The sequence below is a fragment of the Vigna unguiculata genome, chromosome 2 (genome assembly GCF_037176805.1).
Source record: "Vigna unguiculata cultivar grain cowpea cultivar isolate G323 ecotype 2 chromosome 2, ASM3717680v1, whole genome shotgun sequence".
NCBI lineage: Eukaryota > Viridiplantae > Streptophyta > Magnoliopsida > Fabales > Fabaceae > Vigna > Vigna unguiculata.
Genome location: NC_140793.1, coordinates 5,944,613 through 5,963,589, shown reverse-complemented (window position 1 = coordinate 5,963,589; position 18,977 = coordinate 5,944,613). Strand labels below are relative to the sequence as shown.

The following is an 18,977-nucleotide window of genomic DNA, read 5'->3' as shown; positions in this document are numbered from 1 at the left end:
TCATTTCATTTATATTTATATTAATGTATTTAAATTTTTTAAAACAATTTAATCCATATCTTAAACTGATAAATAATTTTTATTGATTTCTTTAATTACATTCTATGTGTTAGGATTTGCCTTCTGATTTTGGCAATTATCTTCGTCAAGGAAGATTTAAATACATTCTTCTTCATGAACCGCGCGAAATAGTGAAGTGCAAACTACTCTTGAGAAATCATCCAAAGAAGTCTAGCAAAATAGGAAGTGGGTGGAAGGAATTTTGTACTGCTCATGGATTGGATCAACCTATTGACTTGGTGTTTGAAGTTGATCAGATGAAAAGCAATTAGAATGTCAAAGTGCTTACATATTGTAATCTTTAATTTACAGTTTCTTTTATGGTGTTATTTGAAACTTTTAATTATAATTAGTTTTGTTTTTATATCTGCTACTTAGGTAGTTTTCAAGCTACAAGTTCATATATTTTCAGCAATGCATATGTATTGTTCTATTTTGTTATTAATGAAATTTCTTTGCACATTGTCTCAAATTCTATGAATTCCAATCAAAAGTTTATTCTTAATCTTTAATTCATCGACTCTAATTCATACACACTAGAATTTAATTTAACATATTGAAATGAGTTATAATTAAACATAATTAAATATGTTATAAGTAAACATACATGTATGGATATATCTTGGTTTAGTATGTTATAAGTAAACATACATGTATGGATACATGTTATAATTTTGCAGACATCATGAAAAAAGAATGGCACATACTTGGTATGAAACTGTACTTTTTGTTCTACTATATATAGTACTGCATAAAAAAGACGTGTTGTAGTACCTACATAAAAAGCAGATTTTTTGTTCCCTGTAAGAACAAATCAAATATCAAAGAATTACTATATATATGAATGTTTCTGATCTATTACCAGTCACCACTGCATGCTATTACTATTTATAATCTTAGTCTACTGCTAAATACTTTTGGTAGTCTTACAATTGCTTCCTATTACAATTACAAATATTTTTGTTTCCAAATTTGTGATTAGAGGTACAATCTCCAAAAAAAACTTTATAAAAATCATTCACCAATATAGTAATAAAACAGAGAACACTTTTTCATCCATTGAGTCAACTTATCTTTCTTTTTGTTTATTCCATTGACACCTTTGAAAGTATTCCATATGTTTTCTGCTGAAATGGAGGAAAACGATTGTAAAAATGCAAGGCTGAGGAGGAAGTTGGTGCTACAACAAAGGTTTAATGCAAGAAGTAATCAACATGCAGGTAATTTTCTAACATATACCTTCAATCATTTGACTGCACAATCTCTTCATCAAACATTTATTTACAAGTTCTGCATTTCTATGTTTATATCTTCTTTGCAGATTACAAAGAACAGAATGCAAGAAAAAAACCAAAAATCGCCAACCATTGTTCTCAAAGTATAAAAATATCAGTTTATTTTTTCTCTATTTGAAAAAATATATTTTGATTTCAACTTCACAACATAGATTGATAATCAAATATCTTTGCTGTTTTAATAATAGATAAAAGAAGTGAATCTGATAAATTAGTCCATAACAGTATCCAAAGGAAGCCATTACAAGAGTTGCATCTTAGTAAGTATTTTTCTTCTTACCTCTTTCTTTAAACAGTGTTGTTACATTGTTGTTACATGAATGCCATATGTATGGTTTTGTATTGTTGGACATAAAATGCTGCTACAATAAACATTTTTCAGATTTGGAAAACAACAACAATTTTCACAATATTAAATCAAGATTTCAGTCAACAATTGGTAAGTTATATTTGTTTGTTTTTTAAGATTACTATTGCAATATCACTTTAACAAATTATAAACAATTGTTTATTTTAATGCAGTGTCTGGAAACAATATATCAAATTCTTCAACTACTTTAGTTGAAGATCCAATTCAAATAAACTTAATGACTTCACAATCCTCAGCTTCTACTATAACATACAATACTCCTTGTGGTAAATTTCTACATTTAGCTGTATTTCTACATTGATCTTTAATGATTTCTAATGATTCTATTCATTTTTTTAATGATTTCAGTTCTCAGCAGTAGCATTCACAGAAGTTATGTACAAAATAATTACAATTGCAGTGCAGGTAAGTAGGTTTGACTCATACATACAAAAGTTCATACTGATTATGACTTTGAATATAACATAATTGTTTTAATAATTCTTTTCCATAGGTGCCACATCTGGAGATCAAAATCATTCATATTCTGTCTCTAACAATAAAGTTGTCAAATATCCTTTTCAAGTCATACAATCACTTCAAAACAGATTCAATCTTCATGATGAAACAACAACAGAACAACATTGTTCAAACACAAGAAATGATGATTCAACAAGAAGAACATATGAAGGTAATTCAGATCTTGAATTGCTAACTTATTGATTTCAATAAATTCCTTTTTTAAATTAGTAATTACTTTTCATTTTGCTAATATTGTAGGAAATAGTACAAGTACTACAATTACAAATGAATTGTATTGCAAAGGAGAGTTACAAGGTAAAGTCACACAAAATTGTACAGAATTTCATACATAAAATATTACTTGAGGTGCTAATGCTTTATGCTTTTGTTCAGAACTACTCAATATTGGAGATCCTTGCTTGGAATGCCAATACTGTCAAGCTCAACTGTGGTATGAAGAAAGAGCAGAAAAAAGTAACACATCAAAGGAAGTTCAATTTTCATTATGTTGTCAAAAGGGAAAAGTACAAATTCCACTACTAAAAAAACCACCTGATCTTCTTGAAGGTTTGTTAAATGGTGTAGATCGTAGAAGCAAATCATTTTTACAGAATATAAGACTGTACAATAGCATGTTTTCATTTACTTCAATTGGTGGTAAGATAGATACTTCAATGAACAATGGTTCTGCTCCACCACAATTTATTCTTAATGGTCAGAACTATCATCGTATTGGAAGTTTATTGGCAGAACGTGGATCAAAGCCAAAGTTTGCACAACTTTACATATATGACACCGAAAATGAATTGAGTAACAGACTAAAGCATTTCAGGTTAGTTGAAATGAGTAACATATATGCTCAAGTTATTTGCTGAAATACATCTGTTTATTTCAAGTTATTTCTTTTCTTTATTATGTTTTAGGTCTAACAGCAAGGAATCTGATCTAGATCAATCATTGGTTGCTGATTTGATTCAAATGATTGACACTCACAATGTTCTTGCGAAATCTTTTAGAAGAGTAAGAGAATTGTCACTGCAACATATGGAATTAGATTTCACACTAAGACTATTTAGAGGCAGAAACAAAGACCCTAGAGTATACAACACACCTTCATGTGATGAAATAGCTGCTCTAATAGTTGGTGATTTTGGCAATCTGGATGTAGGCAGAGATATCATTGTCAAAAAATTTTCTGGTGAATTAACAAGACTGCATGAAACTCACACAGCTTTCATTCCACTTCAGTATCCTCTAATGTTTCCATATGGAGAAGATGGTTATCAAGAAGATATTCCAATCAGAGAGTCTCATTAAGAAGTCAATCCAGGGTCAGAATTAGAATTTCGTTGCGAGAATTTATTGCATTTAGAATACAACAAAGATCTATAGAACCTGGAAATATTGTGAATGCATGTCGATTATTCCAACAGTTTTTGGTTGATTGTTATACAATGGTGGAAGCACAACGACTGTCATTCATTAGAGCTAATCAAAAGTTAATTCGTTGTGATATTCTTAATGGATTACAAGAGGCTGTTAATAGAGGAGAGACAGATCCTTCTTTAATTGGAAGACGTATTGTACTGCCTGCTTCATTCACTGGTGGTACAAGATACATGTTCAACAATTGTCAAGATGCTATGGCTATTTGTAAAAAATTTGGCTATCCTGATTTGTTCATTACTATAACATGCAATGTCAATTGGAGCGAAATAAGAGACTTTATTTTACCAAAAGGGTTGTCACCATCAGATTTACCTGATATTGTATGTAGAGTATTCAAAATGAAGCTAGATGAAATGATGACAGATTTCAGAAAAAAAGACTTCTTTGGAAAAACCACTGCAGGTATGTTCTATAAGCATTAGTATACACTTTTTGAATATTTTTGAAATTACATTTTTCAAACTATTTAATTTGTTCTGTTATATATGCAGGAATGTACACAGTAGAATTTCAAAAGAGAGGTTTACCTCATGCACATATACTTTTATGGTTGGATGGAGAAAGCAAATTGAAAAATTCAACTGATATTGATAAAGTAATATCAGCTGAATTGCCCAATGCGGATTTGTATCCAAAATTGGAAAAAGTTGTAGCAAGTTACATGATTCATGGACCATGCGGATCTGCGAGATATACTTCACCATGCATGAAAGAAGGAAGATGTTCCAAATTTTTTCCTAAAAAATTCACATCTTCAACTTATATTGATGAAGATGGATATCCATGCTATAGAAGACTTGATAATGGTAGATTTGTTGAGAAGAATGGAATTAAGCTGGACAACAGAAGTGTTGTTCCTTACAATCCACCACTTCTAATGAGGTATCAAGCTCACGTGAATACAGAGTATTGCAACAAGACCAATTCAATAAAATATTTGTTCAAATATGTCAACAAGGGTCCTGACAGAGCTACTCTTAAAATAAGCAACAACTCTGCACAATGTGACAAAGAAACCATTATTGATGAGATCAAGAGGTATTATGATTGTAGGTATCTATCACCATGTGAAGCAGCTTGGCGAATATTTGCTTTTGACATCCATCACAGATGGCCTCCTGTTCAGAGATTGACATTCCATCTTCCTGGACAACAATCAACTTTGTTTAAAGATAATGATGATATTAATGTGATTTGCAACAGGTACGAAAATGCTAACACAATGTTTCTAGCTTGGTTTGAGGCTAACAAAGTTTATATGATGATATTAATGTGATTTGCAACAGGTACGAAAATGCTAACACAATGTTTCTAGCTTGGTTTGAGGCTAACAAAGTTTATACAGAAGGAAAAGAATTGACTTATTCTGAATTTCCAAGCAAATTTGTGTGGTTTGCTAAAGAAAAAGAATGGAAACCAAGGAAGAAAGGCTACAACATTGGTAGACTTACTTATATTCCTCCGGGCTCTGGAGAACTTTATTATTTGAGGATATTACTCACAATTCAAAAAGGTTGTATTGATTATGAAAGCATAAAGACCATTGATGGGAAATTTTATGAAACATACCAAGATCCTTGCTATGCTTTGGGATTGTTGGCAGATGATAAAGAATATATTGATGCAATCAAAGAAGCAAGTGAATTTGCTTCGGGGTATCAACTTAGAAGATTATTTGTTACTTTGTTGTCCATGAATACAATTTCTAAACCAGATATAGTTTGGAATTCTACATGGAGTATCTTATGTGATGGAATTTTGTACCAAAAGAGAAAGGAAATGAGATTACCAGGTATTTTATATTGTTATTTTTGTACTTCAAAAAAAATATATCTTTTAATTGCATTATTTTGTTCATGTAGGTCTTCAAATTAAGACTGCTGAATTACAAAAAATATGTCTCATGGAAATACAAGAAATGCTAATGTCAAATGGTAGATGTTTGAAAGATTATCCTTCATTACCTCAACTTGATATTTCAGATGTACATACATTCAATAACAGATTTATTGTTGATGAGCTGCAATACAATAAAGAAGACATGGCAAAAGAACATGATATTTTGCTTAAAGCACTCAATGATGAACAAATGCATGTATATCAGGATATCATGACAGCAGTTGTTTCAAACAAGGGAGGATTCTTCTTTTTATATGGCTATGGTGGTACAGGTAAAACGTTTATGTGGAAGACATTGTCAGCTGCTCTAAAAAGTAAGGGCATGATTGTTTTGAACGTAGCATCAAGTGGAATTGCTTCTTTACTACTTCCTGGTGGAAAAACAGCACACTCTACCTTCTGCATCCCACTGTTAATTAATGATGAATCAACTTGCAACATAGCGCAAGGTACTCTCCGTGCTAAACTTCTGATGGTAACCAATTTAATTATCTGGGATGAAGCACCAATGATGAATAGAATGTGCTTTGAGGCATTTGATAGAACACTAAGAGATATTATGCGAAATGTTGATGATGTCAATAATGACAAACCATTTGGTGGCAAAGCAGTTGTCTTGGGAGGTGACTTCAGACAAATTCTACCCGTTATAAAGAAAGGATCTAGGTTTGATATCATCAAATCAGCCATCAACTATTCAGAGTTATGGAATTGTTGTAAAGTGCTCAAACTGTCCAAGAACATGAGATTAAGTACTACAACAAACAATCAAGCAGCCAATGATATCAAAGAATTTGCTGATTGGATATTGAAAATTGGAGATGGCCAAATGGATGTAAATGAGAATGGTGAGTGCATGGTAGAAATTCCAGAAGAGCTGCTTATTATAAATACAGATGTACCTTTATTGTCATTGGTTGAATTTGTCTATCCTCAATTTGTGGTTAACATGATGAATCCAAATTATTTTGATGATGGAGCAATCTTGTGCCCAACTAATGATTCTGTAGAGCAAGTCAATGATTTCATGTTGTCTTTATTAGGTGGTGAAGAGGTGATTTATTTAAGTTCAGATACACCTTGCCAATCTGATGAACAAGATGAAGTTCAATCTGAATGGTTTACATATGAATTTTTAAATGATATCAAATGTTCAGGGATACCAAATCATAAACTCAAGCTCAAAACAGGTGTGCCAATTATGCTCTTGAGAAATATTGATCAAGCAAAAGGTCTTTGCAATGGCACAAGATTGCAAGTCAACCATTTGGGTAAAAATGTAATCTCTGCAACTGTAATTACTGGAAAAAACATTGGTGACAAAATTTTTATTCCAAGAATGGATTTAGTGCCATCTGATTCAGGATTGCCTTTCAAATTCCAAAGAAGACAGTTCCCAATTTCATTATGCTTTGCAATGACGATTAACAAAAGTCAAGGACAAACACTTTCTAGAGTGGGACTTTATCTTCCACAACCTGTATTCACACATGGCCAACTATATGTTGCTATTTCTAGAGTGAAAACCAAGAGAGGATTGAAAATACTTATATTGGATGAAAATGGAAATATCACAAACACAACTAAAAATGTTGTGTACAAAGAAATTTTTGAAACTCTTTGACAATCAACACATTATAGGTATGTCATTTCTAATTTTCTTTTAATTTGAAAGTTTGTATAAATATAGATGCATGATCTATTGTTATAATTAAAATATTTGTTATAATTTTGTTGTTCAATGCAGGATCTATTGCGTAAAGTCCAAGACTTACAATGAACATCATGTTGATTTAACAAGTAATCAAATTTGTGTACCAAAGGAAGTTATAAAGTTGATTAACCAAAAACAGATTATAGGTATGTAATTTGGTCTTCTTTTATTGTTATTTTTTTGAAGACACTATATTATAACCTTAGAGGTTAATAAATATTACAAAATCAATTCCTATTATCAAAAATATTACATTTAAAAAAACCCGTACGTTGCACGGGTAGAAAGACTGGTTAGTATAATAATATGCAATCGTATCCCATGAACACACCTACCCCTTTCTTGAAAGTAAAAATAATTGAAAACAAATATTCACATATAAGCCAAGTGATGATTAGCAAATCCAACTGTTGTTCACTTCGAATATTGTAGAAAGTACAAAGCCAATCGAAATTAAATAGATTATGATCAATCATTCCATTCCATAAAGTAGAAAAGCAAAAAGTTAACAAAGGAATTCTTGGCCAAATTCCCTTTACAATAAGTACAAAAAACAAGTTTTCTCTTAAAACAAGAAGTAAAAGCACAGGCAAATCCATCCTCAGCTTCTTGTTCTCTTAAAATTCACTTTTGCGTTATGTTTTTATTAATCATAGAATTACACTGAATTAGTGATTAGCAGAAACAATAACTATCACTTTCGGTTTCCTTAAACACAACCCTTAAAATGAATAATCCCTTCCGTGTCATAATATGACTTCTTTAATTTTAAAATTGTGTAGAAGCCAATTTAATTTATAGGTGATGAGATCCTATTTGTAATTAAGTTTCATCACCTATTAGTAACGAGTTTATATATATTTTATTGCACTTTATTTGTAATGACTTTACATTATTTCAAGTTCATCGGAAAATACCTTCAAACCTATTGTTTTCATAAGAAATTTTGCAGATAAATTTATTTTGACCGAAAATTTGAAATATTTTATTATAAATTGTACTATTTGGATGTAGAACTTTTACATATATTTAAATTCTAGAAATTTATAAGACTAATTTGAATATTTAAATTTTCCACATTTTAAAATTTATCAAACAAAGTTTTTTTATATTTTATCATCCCTTCCTTCAACATCTATTTTTTTTTTCATGCTTACTCTTTATTGGTGCATTATGAGCCTTATTTATTATTGGTTCGATCAAAGTTAGAATGTTGTCAACTTTACGGTACTCTTTTACTAGCATCATCAACGAGGATGGTAAGAGGTTGAATATGAATAGAAGTCTACCCGTTTTTATTTCTGTTTAAAAATGTTTTTCCTGCTATTTGTTCTGTTATTTGTCACGATATACGTAAAAACATACTTGTGAGTTTTCATAATTTTATGTATATTTCTAATTTTAAATAAAATTATTTAAAAAATATTTAAAATATGATATTAAAGAAATTAAATGTAGATTATAATTAAATTAAATTACTCATTAAAATATTAATACAATGCAAATTTGAATGAGTAATATCAAAATATAAATTTAAAAACATAAAATTTTTAAAAATAAATTCAATTTTATAGTCCTAAATAAAAATTAGAAATATATAGAGTCAAATTTTAAATAATTATTCAAAATAATTAATATTTCTTTCATTACTAATTTTAATAATTATGACCAGTATCTATAGTACCTTTCCAATCAACAAATAGATAATAAAATATCTCTATTCATTACCTAGAAGCATCTATTTAATGTCTCTCATGAATTTTACCTGCAAATATCTATGGATACCATTTTGTTTGTCATCCCAATAATCAAAGGTTTCTTTTATATCAAAGTTAATTATAGTTATTTTTGTCTTCAATGTTGATTAATGTTATTTATTAACTAATGTTAGTAAGTGTTTTTTCAGTTAATATAAGTCATGTTTTGTTTATATGTCCATTTTTTTTATATAGAAGTTAATTTTCAATTCATGTGAATCAATTTATTTCACTTACATTGATTAAGGCAATGTTGTTCAAAATTACTTTTTTTACTGACATTAATCGAGATTTTACTTACTAATGTTGGCAGGGTTATTTTTTTGCTATCAATATCACAGAATTTTTTTGTTGATAGTAGCAGATTATTTTTTAGTATATATACATCAAGATTTTTTTGAATTAATATTAATAAAAACTGGTTTTTAGTCATCATTTGTTGGTTTATTGTTTTTGTTAATGTTGGTTAAAGTTATTATTCAATCCATGTTAACGTGTGTGGCCAACATGATCCAAAAAGAATTTCATTAACCTTATTTTATGTTAATGAATAATAACTTTGACAAGCATTAGTTAAAAAAAATTTAATGGACTTTGACCGAAAAATTATTTCGCTCAACATTGACTTAAAAATATAATTAGTTATGTATTTATTTATTAAATACTATTTAACATTAAATTAAATTTTTATATTTAATGATAATTGAAATATTCTATCTAAATAAATATATTAAAACCCAATAACTTTAAATTATTTTATTTAAACAAAACAGGTAAAATATCCAATTATTCAAAATTAATATATTTAATTTTTTTAAAATTATAAAATTTTCATTGCAAATGAAGATTAAGGTATTGGGTACCGTCAAATTCTCTTACATTATTAGTCATGATTTATTAATTAGTCTAGTTCTTTGCTTTTCTCCCATATAATTGTTCTCAAAAAAATATATCACGTTATAGTGAATCAAAATATAAGTAAGGTTAATATATATATATATATATATATATATATATATATATGTATATATATATATATATATATATATATATATGTATATATTTACCAGTTGGGCATGACTAAAGGGTGATGATGAATGAAAGTTGTAATAAGTTGTGCACTCTAATAAAGAACATTTTTATCATTACTTTTTCTTATCTTATCGTTAGAGAAATTAAAGAACGGTAGTGTATAAAAGTTTGAAAATTCCAGCTGGAAAAAGCTTGGATCATGCAGCATCATCTTCTCACATTAATTAATAAGCCATTCTAATCTAACGATCCTATTAAGCAAAGAGTGATTTAAAAGTGTAAAACATAATAGCTGCACTTTTTTTCATCACAATACTTTCTTCCACTTTACGTACCTACCACCTACAAAATTTCCCTAAAATAAGAAACAAAATATAGTCAAAAATCATATACAATATTAAAATCTGACAAATAAAACAAAAAAACAAATGCCGAAAAATCACAAGGTTTTCGTCTATTGTTTATATTAAAACTTGCAATATTTCATAGTCAGAGGATAGAGATCAAGTTAATGATGAGAATATAATTCCAATACATTTAATAATTACACATTACATAAGAATCAATTTTATAAACAATATAAATATATTTTCCTCTCTAAAACCATATGAGATATCTCTTAAAAATAAAATCCAACAAAACTCAAAAAGGAAAAACTAATACTTTAAACACACTGATTATTAACCTGAACTTAATATTGAAATCCTAATAAGCTCTCGGAGATATGAAAATTTAACAATTCAGCTTGTGGCAAAGTTAAGGGTTGGACAATGATGCATGTACATAAAGAACTAATTACTTAAAAAATATATATTCCTTAAATATATATTGGTCAATTGATCAAATGGAAGCTTGCTCATTAAGGTACAAAACCTCTCTAAATTCCAAAAGCAACTCCTTTAAAAAAAAAAAAAAAACCCATAGAGATTAAAAGATGGCATGGATCTTTCTTCAGCATATTTTTCCCCTAAAAGCAACCAATTAACTGGTCCATGTGGCTTTTATACCATCATGAAGGTGCCATGCCAGTTGTATCCGTATATGATCACAATTGATGATGTAACCAAAGAAAAAGGTGAAAATATTCATCTCTTTAAATACCTCTTCTCAATAGAGTCAATGGAGTCATTCCTTTGGAAAATCTAGTAGCTATAGATTTTAGCCATGAACACCACACTTCTTGGAACTCCACTCACCTTAGCTATCTGTGATCAACTCAAAAACTCATTCACCAGATACTACTTACCTGACCCAGCCAATGAATGCCATTTGTCTACCACGACACCCAAGCAAAGTACGTAAAAACCTTCTTTTCTTAATGAACCCACATGTGTACAACGTTAAATTTTATCATGTGTAATGCTTTGATGGACGTTATGTTTCAGGTAGAATATATTCTCTCATAAACAAGCTTGTTATTGGAGGGAAAGTTGATAGCTTTTCGCAAGAAGTACGTGAACATGGTGAGTAAACATGCATGCACTTAGAAGAGTGTTGATTAGATTGTAGTTTTCAATCATTTTGAGATTTTGACATTGATGAAATTTCAGTGAGACTAGGGCCAACTATAAGTGAGACTGTTATGGGAAAGTTGAGTCTGGGTGCTGAAATTGTTCAAGTTGGTGGAGTGAAGAAAGTGTTCAACCATTTCTTCACTGTGAGAAATGGGGAGAAACTGTTGAAAGCTTCACAGTGCTATCTGTCAACCACATCAGGTCCTTTAGCAGGTCTTCTCTTCATTTCCACAGACAAGGTTTCCTTCTGCAGTGAGAGATCAATCAAAGTTTTTTCTAGTAAAGGCCACATGTGCAGGATTCGTTATAAGGTGATAACTATTAATAACTAATCATAAAGCAATCATCTTTATTCTCAAGCACCTAATCAATCTCTATATTTGTCTTTATCTATCTTTTTGTTCTATCATATTATTTCATATCTTTTATTTATATGATGTCACTTATCATTTTTGGACACGTACCAATTAATAAATAAGAAAAATATATTTAATTTTTCTAGTAAGTTTGTGATCGTGTTTTATAAGAATTTCGATGGAAAATGCAACACCAATCACGTATGATTACAATCTATATAAGAATTAACATTATTGAGCTCAAATTTCAGTAGCTATAATTAAAGACATGATAAAGAAAATAAATAAATGTTTCATTCTAGTTTCCTGATTAATCGAAATATGTCATTCACATTATTTACATTCGAAAATGATTATGTCCTGTCACAGGTTTCAATTCCCCTGAAGAGGATTAAGTACATGAAGCCAAGTAGAAATGTTGAGAAGCCAACGCAGAAGTATTTAGAGATATTTACAGAAGACAATTTTGAGTTTTGGTTTATGGGTTTCTTAAAATACCAGAAAACTATCGATTATCTTGACAAGGCGATTTCTGAAGCTAAAGAAACCCATTGTGGCTAAAGAGCAAGGCTTACTTTGAATATGTCTTCATGACAAACATTAAAAATATAAGAGTTGAGATGAAATCGCTGCAATAGAATGCTATATAAGGAGGAACATAGCTTGGTATGGGAGAGGTGGTCATGCAATACAGAAGACAGAGAATGCATGTATATATACTGATATATTGAATGAAAGAGGAAACTATATAGAGAAAAATTGATGTTGAAATATATAAGGTAAATGGGAAGAATAAAGTTCAGCCATGAGAGCAAGAATATGAGCAAAATGAGTGTAGTATATGCATAAATCATGTGGAAGTTGATGAACAAACTTCAGAGGCATATTTTGGTCTATTATGATTCGTAGATTACACCAACAGTATTGTTGCACATGTATATGTCAATAATAACATAGCAATAAAATAATGTATTAAAAAATGGTTAAAATACTCTCTTAGTCCATGTTTTTATTGAAAATTTTCAAATAGGTCATAAGATTTTTTTTATCTTAATTAGATCCATATTTTTGAAAATGTGTAACAATTAGATCCATATGATAACGGTGTTAAGGATGTGCCACGCTCCACATTTTTTTATTTTTATTTTTATTTTTATTTTTTTTGAAAATTATTCATGTCACATGTCACATCAATATTGTACCACGTGTCAAGTCAGTAAGGTGACACATGCAAATCTCAATTTGGTCCATATATTTGTTATTTTTATTATATTTTAGTCAATTTTTTAAAAAATTTTAAATATATTTATTTTCACCTTTTACAAAATTGTTTTAAAATTTTATATTTAAATTTATGAAATTGTTATTTTTAAACCAACTCTAACATTTGTCTATAAATTATTTAAAACAATTTTGTAACAAGTTAAAATAAATATTTTAAAATTTTAAAACAAAATATAAAATAAACTTAATATTATTAAAATGTTTAATAAAAATATCATTATAAAATTTATATAAAAGTTAAATTTGATCTCAATTTGGAGAGGATGAAATTGAAAATTAAAAAAAATGGACTGAAATATAATTAAGATAATAAATATATGGACCAAATTGAGATTCAAACAATGACTTGACACGTGTCACCTTGACACGTGGTACAATATTGATGTGACATGTGGCATGAATAATTTTAAAAAAAAAATTCAAAAAATTCAAAAAATTCAAAAAAAATTCAAAAAAATTCAAAAAAATGAGGAGCTATATGTGGCATATCCTTAACACCGTTAATCATACTAACGGAATGAGCTTAATTGTTACACATTTTTAAAAATATGAACCTAATTGAGACTAAAAAAATCTTAAAATCTATTTAAGATTTTTCAATAAAAACATAGTCCAAAGAGTATTTTAACCTTAAAAAATCAATATACATTGATACAATTATAATTTTCTATCTAAAATTTCATTTAACATTTAATTTAATTTAGTGATGTAATGATTAAATATTTCAAAAGACTTTTTTTTTTCTTTTTATTTTTCTAATAGATACGACTTTTTAGACGCTGTCAATAGAGTGATCTCTGTTAATAGACAACGTTTATAAAAAAGTACTATCGACATATTATTGTTACCTAAATTAGATTCAATCAGAGTATATTCAATGCTCAATTTTTAATGTACAAGAATTTACCACACACAACAAATGAAATTAAATTTTTTATCACTGCAAGAATTCAATCAAGGAAATCAACAGTTACATAATCCACGTGCTTCAAATGTTTTTCTTCAATTTTTTATTAATCCTTTGATTTCAATTTATGTGCATATTCACAAAATTCAAAGAATTACATTGATTAGATCACCGATGCCACCAGCCGCTTGTACCAAATATAAGTGATTCAGTGCTAAAATCAAAGAATAAAATTGCACCAAGTTGCTTGATTTTAGAAATCAAGTTAATTTCAATTCTTACCACAATTTCCATCAAATCACTGAATTAAAATTAGTTTTATTTTTTCTTAAATAAAAAATCTGCACCACTCGGGATAAATATTTGTATTATGTTTTAAAACTTTTACCAATCAAACTTTTTTTGTCATCTAATGGGATGTCCTTATTATGTATTCGATGGTTTTAAAACTTTTACCAATCAAATTTAATCATTGTTTCTCACTTATGTTACAAATGTGGTTTGATTTTTTTTTTCCAAGTCAGTCACCCAAATGCTACAAAAAAGGGATCAATTTCGTGAATTGTAATAAAATTGGTCGTACATAACAAGGACATCCCATTGAGTGATCAAAAAAGATTTATTATTGGTAGAGGTTTTAAAACATTGTACAAAAATTTATCTCCAATGCCTCACTTAATTAGTCATTATCCCCCACTTATGTTGCATATATGGTTTGACCTTCTTTTCTTCTCTGCTAGTCACCCAAATGCTACCAATAAGGGATCATTTTCGCGAATTGTAATAAAAATGGTGGTACACAACAAGGACATCCCGTTGGATGACTAAAAAATTGATTTGTAAAAGTTTTAAAACATTGTACAAAAATTTATTCCTAGCACCCCACTTATTTGATAATTGTCCCTTACTTATGTTGCATATGTGGTTTGATCTTTTTTCTCCAAGTCAGTCACCTGAATGCTACCAAAAAGGGATAATTTTCGTGAATTGTAATAAAATTGATGGTACATAACAAGAACATCCTATTGAATGACTAAAAAAATTGATTGGTAAAAATTTTAAAACATTGTACAAAAATTTATCCTTAGTGCTCCACTTATTAGTTCATTGTCCCCCACTTTGGCCTATTTTTCTATGTTTGCAAAATAAAAACAACATTGACTATCTTACATTCCTACAAAAACTAGTGACTATCAAACACACATACATTCGTCTCATTACTAGATTCAGGAACCTCTCCTTTTTCCTCTACTTCCTTCAATTTGAACGAACATAGAGGTATAATGGTGGAAGAGGAGTATCGTCATCTAGGTTTTTCCTTCTTCAATTTGAAACCTACCCAATTAAACACTTCGAAAACATGAACGAAAAGGTACCATGGATTCAAGCATTTCAATTTTGCGTTTTGCCATAATGGATAAAAATGCACCGATGAACAGTTAAAAAAATGAAAACTACTTTTGAAAATGTCATGTCAATGCTGTCAAAAGTGAGTCAAATTTTGGTGTTACAATATCACGATCATTTATATATTTATGCCATATAACCACATGTTGGTGTAACATCCCGACCGGATATTACGGATTTAAGTAATAAAATAAAGAATTAATGAATAAACCTCATTTATTAAAATGTCATTTCCCAAAAACACGGGAAATTTAAAACTTTAATTCTTTGTATAATAAACTCTAAAATCATAAACAAACCCCATTACAAAAGTCAAAGTCTAGTAATACGAGTTTACAAAATTCTTCCAAATCATAAAACATTAGAACACTAGCATGTCAACCTTCAAGATATCATAGCAACCTTGTAGACCACGCACATCAAGCAAGCAAAAACACAATTTTGTTGTAGCAATATCCCTTGGCACTACACACGAGGCGCCAAATGCAACAGGCTTCTAAACCGCCTGGCGAGGGACGCGTATCGCCAGGCGCCAAGCGCTTCTGCACATATTGACTCTGCATCTATCGCCTGGCGGAACTATCCCTGCCGCCAAGCGCCACGAGCTCCGGGTCTTCTCTATTTTGACGCTATCGCCTAGCGAAGCGTAGTTCGCTGCTAAGCGATATACCAGTAGTTGCGCATCACTAGTTTTCTAATCACACAAGTTAGGTTGCACATTTTAAACTGGTTATCAAAGTCCGCATTGCATTTCCTTAAGTGAATTATATAAATTCTAACGTGTTTATCACGTCACCAAAGTACCTATGCCACTTTAAGTTCATAATTTCAAGATTTACCATTCTTAGACTTACTTAAGATTCAACCTGCCAAACTCATATTCTGCCACAGTTCATCTCACAGACTTATACTCTATCGATTACTCCACATAGTACCTAGCCTCTAAAATCCTCAACCAATATACCCATTATAATTTACTTGTATTTGCACTACACTTCTAGCTTAACCGCTTCAATTTATATTGCCTTCTTAAATCATAATATGCCTACCTATCAAACCCCACTTGGGTTTGGTTAACCTGAAATCCACTGTCATGACATCCAATTATATTTAACATTCATAGGTTAACATCCTTGTACTATCGTTCTCATGTATTACGTCTCCTACTAGGCCTATTCAACTAATTCGAAATTTCTTTTGATACAACAACTGTGCACGTCCAACACATATGCCCTACTTCTGGACTGGCGCTTGGCGGCTCCTAACCTACTGTCAGGCGATACATCAATTCTAGCCATCAATTACATGAATTTCAATGAAGTTTGACATCAAATCATCCCTTAACACTGACTTTTCTTCCAATTAGAGTCATCCCAAAACACACAGAACACCAAAATCGAACCAAAATTGGTTCGCGTCGTTTTGCGGATGTTCATCACTGTTAGGCATTTCAACAAAACCTAGAAAACTGGGTAGCCAAACATGCGTCGCCTGGCAGCCAGGGTTATGCTTCTAGGCGGTTCCTCTGTAGAAACCCAAAATTTGCACAGAAATGTGATGAGTCGCCTGGTGGCAGTTCATCATCCGCCAGGCGGTTTCTGGAAATTTCTAGAAACGCGAGATTCAACAAAATAAAAGGATTTCATGAATAATCATACTATCTTTCACATGCCATTCAATCTTAAACACAAAATTAATGCGTAAAGCTCCCCTAACCTACATTCCTTTGCTTAAAATTGGAGATTTTTTAGAGTTCCTCTTTGATCACTAGGCCAACTAGCACTTCCCTTCAATTCAGCTCCCAATTTCACTCACTTCTCAGCACACACTCTCTGAATTCGTTCTCTTCTTCCTATGCAACAATGTCAGCCACAAAACCATTATCTTTTTCCCTTAATTTGTCACTAAATGGTGTCTTAATGTGGGTTAAATGATGGAAAACTAAAATATCATTAAACTAAGTTTAATTATCATTCAATGGTTGTCTTATGATGGTTTTCCAGCCCTCCCTTGGCTGCTAGGGTTTCTGGCTTTCATATTTATGCCAAAACTAATTCTAGCAAAAATGAAGTTTAATGTGAAATTACCAAGGTTTGAACCCATAATCATGCCTATGTCTAAATCAATGCTCAACCATTTAACCAATTCATGTTTCATGATAATTCCTATAAATATAGGATTATTTTATCACTCCTCATGATCCAGCATATTATTAAAACAATAATATTAATTTAAATAACACACAGTGGCCTACATAGGACTTGAACCCAAGTCCTTTCACATAATAAAGTAGTCTCAACCACTGGAGCTAGTACTTTTCCATTTCATACATGTCAAAATTAAATGTCATAAAGACTCCCACTACCCGCATTTATTAATTAATTATCAATTTAATTAATTAATTTTCACGAGTCTTACATTCCTCCTCCTTAAAAATTTTCGTCTTGGAAAATAGGACTTACCAGGAAATAAATGAGGGTACGACTTCCTCATGAGATCCTCCATCTCCCACGTCATCTCCTGAGTTGCCTCGTCCCAAAGGACCTTCACAGTCCAGATCTCCTTCACTCTGAGTTGTTTGACCTGAGAATTCAGAATTCTCACTGGTCCAACTCCAATTGTCAGATCTTCACGCACTTGACATTATCCTGCTCCAGTACATGTGTAAGATCTACAATGTACTTCCTCAACTGCGATACGTGGAAGACATTGTGCAGATTTGCTAGGTGAGGTGGCAAAGCAATCCCGTATATCGCTGGTTTAATCCTCCTCGTGATCTGGTATGGCCCGATGAATCTAGGAGGTGTAAGACCCGAGAAATTTAAATAATTAATTAAATAATTATTTAATAAATGCGGGTAATAGGAGCCTTTAAGGCATTTAATGCGGATTATTATGACGTGGAAAAGTATTAGCTCAAATTGTCAAGAGTACTTTAATTGTGTGAGAGGACTTGGGTTCGAGTCCTATGTATGCCAATTGTATGTTATTTTGACTTGTGCATTATTTTAATGATATATTTGAATATGAGTTGTAATAATGTAATCCTACCTTTATAGGAATTATCATGAAACATTATTTGTTGAATTGGTTGAGCACTTGCTTTGTGATTGAGTGATTGTGGATTCAAACCTTGCTAAGAACAAAACTAAATTTCTTTTTTGCCAAATTTTCATTTGGCATGGATATGAAAGGGTTTAGGAACCCTAGCAGCCAAGAGAGGCAGCCTAATGGGCTCAAGACAACCAACTAATGGTCCATGATTAACCATTAACATAAGACTTTATGGCATTTTCGGTTTTGGGGTTAAGCACAATTAATTGGGGTATTAACTTTGAGAGAGAGGAGAGTTAGGACAAAAATTTTGGACTGTAATTTCGTGGTACTGAAAATTGAGGTTTCCAAAGGCGTCAATAGTGTTATTGGAAGGGC

General features: G+C 30.5%; 1 protein-coding gene and 1 pseudogene across 1 annotated transcript; both read left to right on the top strand.

The window, feature by feature from the left end:
• The first annotated feature begins 1,192 nt into the window (after positions 1-1,192).
• LOC114174400 (uncharacterized) lies at positions 1,193-7,198 on the top strand (annotated as a pseudogene).
• A 4,006-nt stretch (positions 7,199-11,204) lies between these two features.
• Positions 11,205-12,936, top strand: LOC114173199 (GEM-like protein 7). The gene is made up of 4 exons (XM_028057455.2): positions 11,205-11,371; positions 11,463-11,540; positions 11,628-11,902; positions 12,317-12,936. The coding sequence occupies exons 1-4, from the start codon at positions 11,242-11,244 to the stop codon at positions 12,506-12,508; spliced, it is 675 nt and encodes a 224-aa protein (XP_027913256.1). The 5' UTR covers positions 11,205-11,241; the 3' UTR covers positions 12,509-12,936.
• The last annotated feature ends 6,041 nt before the right edge of the window (positions 12,937-18,977 follow it).